The 1,403-nt window shown below is 51.0% G+C and overlaps 1 protein-coding gene across 1 annotated transcript in view; it reads right to left on the bottom strand.

Moving 5' to 3' along the window:
* The window catches only part of STMN2 (stathmin 2), a 38,136-nt gene that overhangs the window by 2,631 nt on the left and 34,102 nt on the right, over nt 1-1,403 (bottom strand). The window contains exon 4 of the mRNA XM_006086285.3: nt 715-906. Within this exon, the coding sequence (XP_006086347.2) occupies nt 715-906 (192 nt within the window). The remainder of the gene's footprint in view (nt 1-714; nt 907-1,403) is intronic.

Consider the following 1,403-nt stretch of genomic DNA (forward strand, 5'->3'; position numbering starts at 1 on the left):
GGCACAGTGGAGGTGGAGGGTGGTGGTGGCCCTGGCTGTGTATATGCACAGAGCCCACAGAAGGGCAAGAAGGAACATTTTGGGGAGGATCTGCAGCACCACTCATCCTGACTGGTGGGACCGAGTTAACATTCGGTGGAGAGAAGGGCACCAGGGTATGGACGTGAGGAAATGAGCACCTCCCCTTTGCGCCCCTTCACTTTGGCTCCAGGCAGTGTTATCACAGCCGAGCTTTCCACGTAGATGTTCCCAGGTGGAGACATGGGTTCCCACCATTCATACATACTCTGTCCTTTTCTGACAAATATATTTTTCCAACTTAATATTGATGTATTTAACATTGCATATTAATTAGTGGTTAAATGAAAATTAAACATTATATATACTATATAATGAAGCATTGCATGGTCCTAATTTAATATTTCCAATAGGTTGGCTCTGAAGGTTAGCACAGCGGTCTTTCCTACATTGGAAAAGCATGAACTAGCCCCCCTTAACCCATCCCCCCTGGAACTTTGACACAATTCCAGCCTCCCGGTGGGGCCCAATGCCCGGCCCATGGTACAGCCCCACTAGGTCTGTCTACACTGAGGCCCGAGCACGGGACGAGCTGTGCTCTCATGCGCAGGCTCTGACCCAGTCTCTGGTGCCCGATTTGCAGTTCACCCAGCGGTGTCTGAGGAATGCACCTGCTCAGGACCCCGAGGTGATTACCCTTTCCTGCAGACGTTCAATGATAGCGGCTAGATTAGCCTCACGGTTTTCCTTAATCTGTTCCATCTTCAGGATCAGCTTTTCCTCGGCCATTTTGCTGAAGTTGTTGTTTTCCTCCAGTGCCTTCTGCAGGACTTCCCGCTCATGCTCCCGCTTCTCCGCCAGCTGTTTCAGCACCTGGGCCTCCTGAGACTGGGCGAGAGAAACACGTCCTCTTAGGCACCCAACGCGAGCCTGGAGGAGGGGTGGCCCAGACCCCAGCGCGCTCTTAGCAAACAAGCAGCGTGTCTGGCTGGAGCACGCTGGCCATTGGGCCTCACCACCATGCCTCAGGGTTTCCTATAAGCGGGGAGCTGGATGTTCAGATGTGAGCTTTCTGGACAGGCTGTCTTAGAAGAAACATTTAACCCTCACTGAGGAGTTTTTGTTTCTTTTTAATGAGTTGCTGCTATGCATTTATGCGACAGGGGATGCTGTAGTTAATCACTGGGTAGCAACATCCACTGAAGCCTGAGGACAATAGGTAGGATTGGAGCAAGGTCGGTCTTCTTTCTGCCTCATTATTTTAGATCGGCTGTAGGCTGGGTGCTGCAATGAACTTCCGCTTTCGCCAATCTAATCATTACATTCACTTCCCGGTTTAATTCCATGCCCCTATCCCCTCCCTAACCCCCCCCCCCTTTTTTTCT

The sequence above is a fragment of the Myotis lucifugus genome, unplaced genomic scaffold (assembly GCF_000147115.1).
Source record: "Myotis lucifugus unplaced genomic scaffold, Myoluc2.0 scaffold_27, whole genome shotgun sequence".
NCBI lineage: Eukaryota > Metazoa > Chordata > Mammalia > Chiroptera > Vespertilionidae > Myotis > Myotis lucifugus.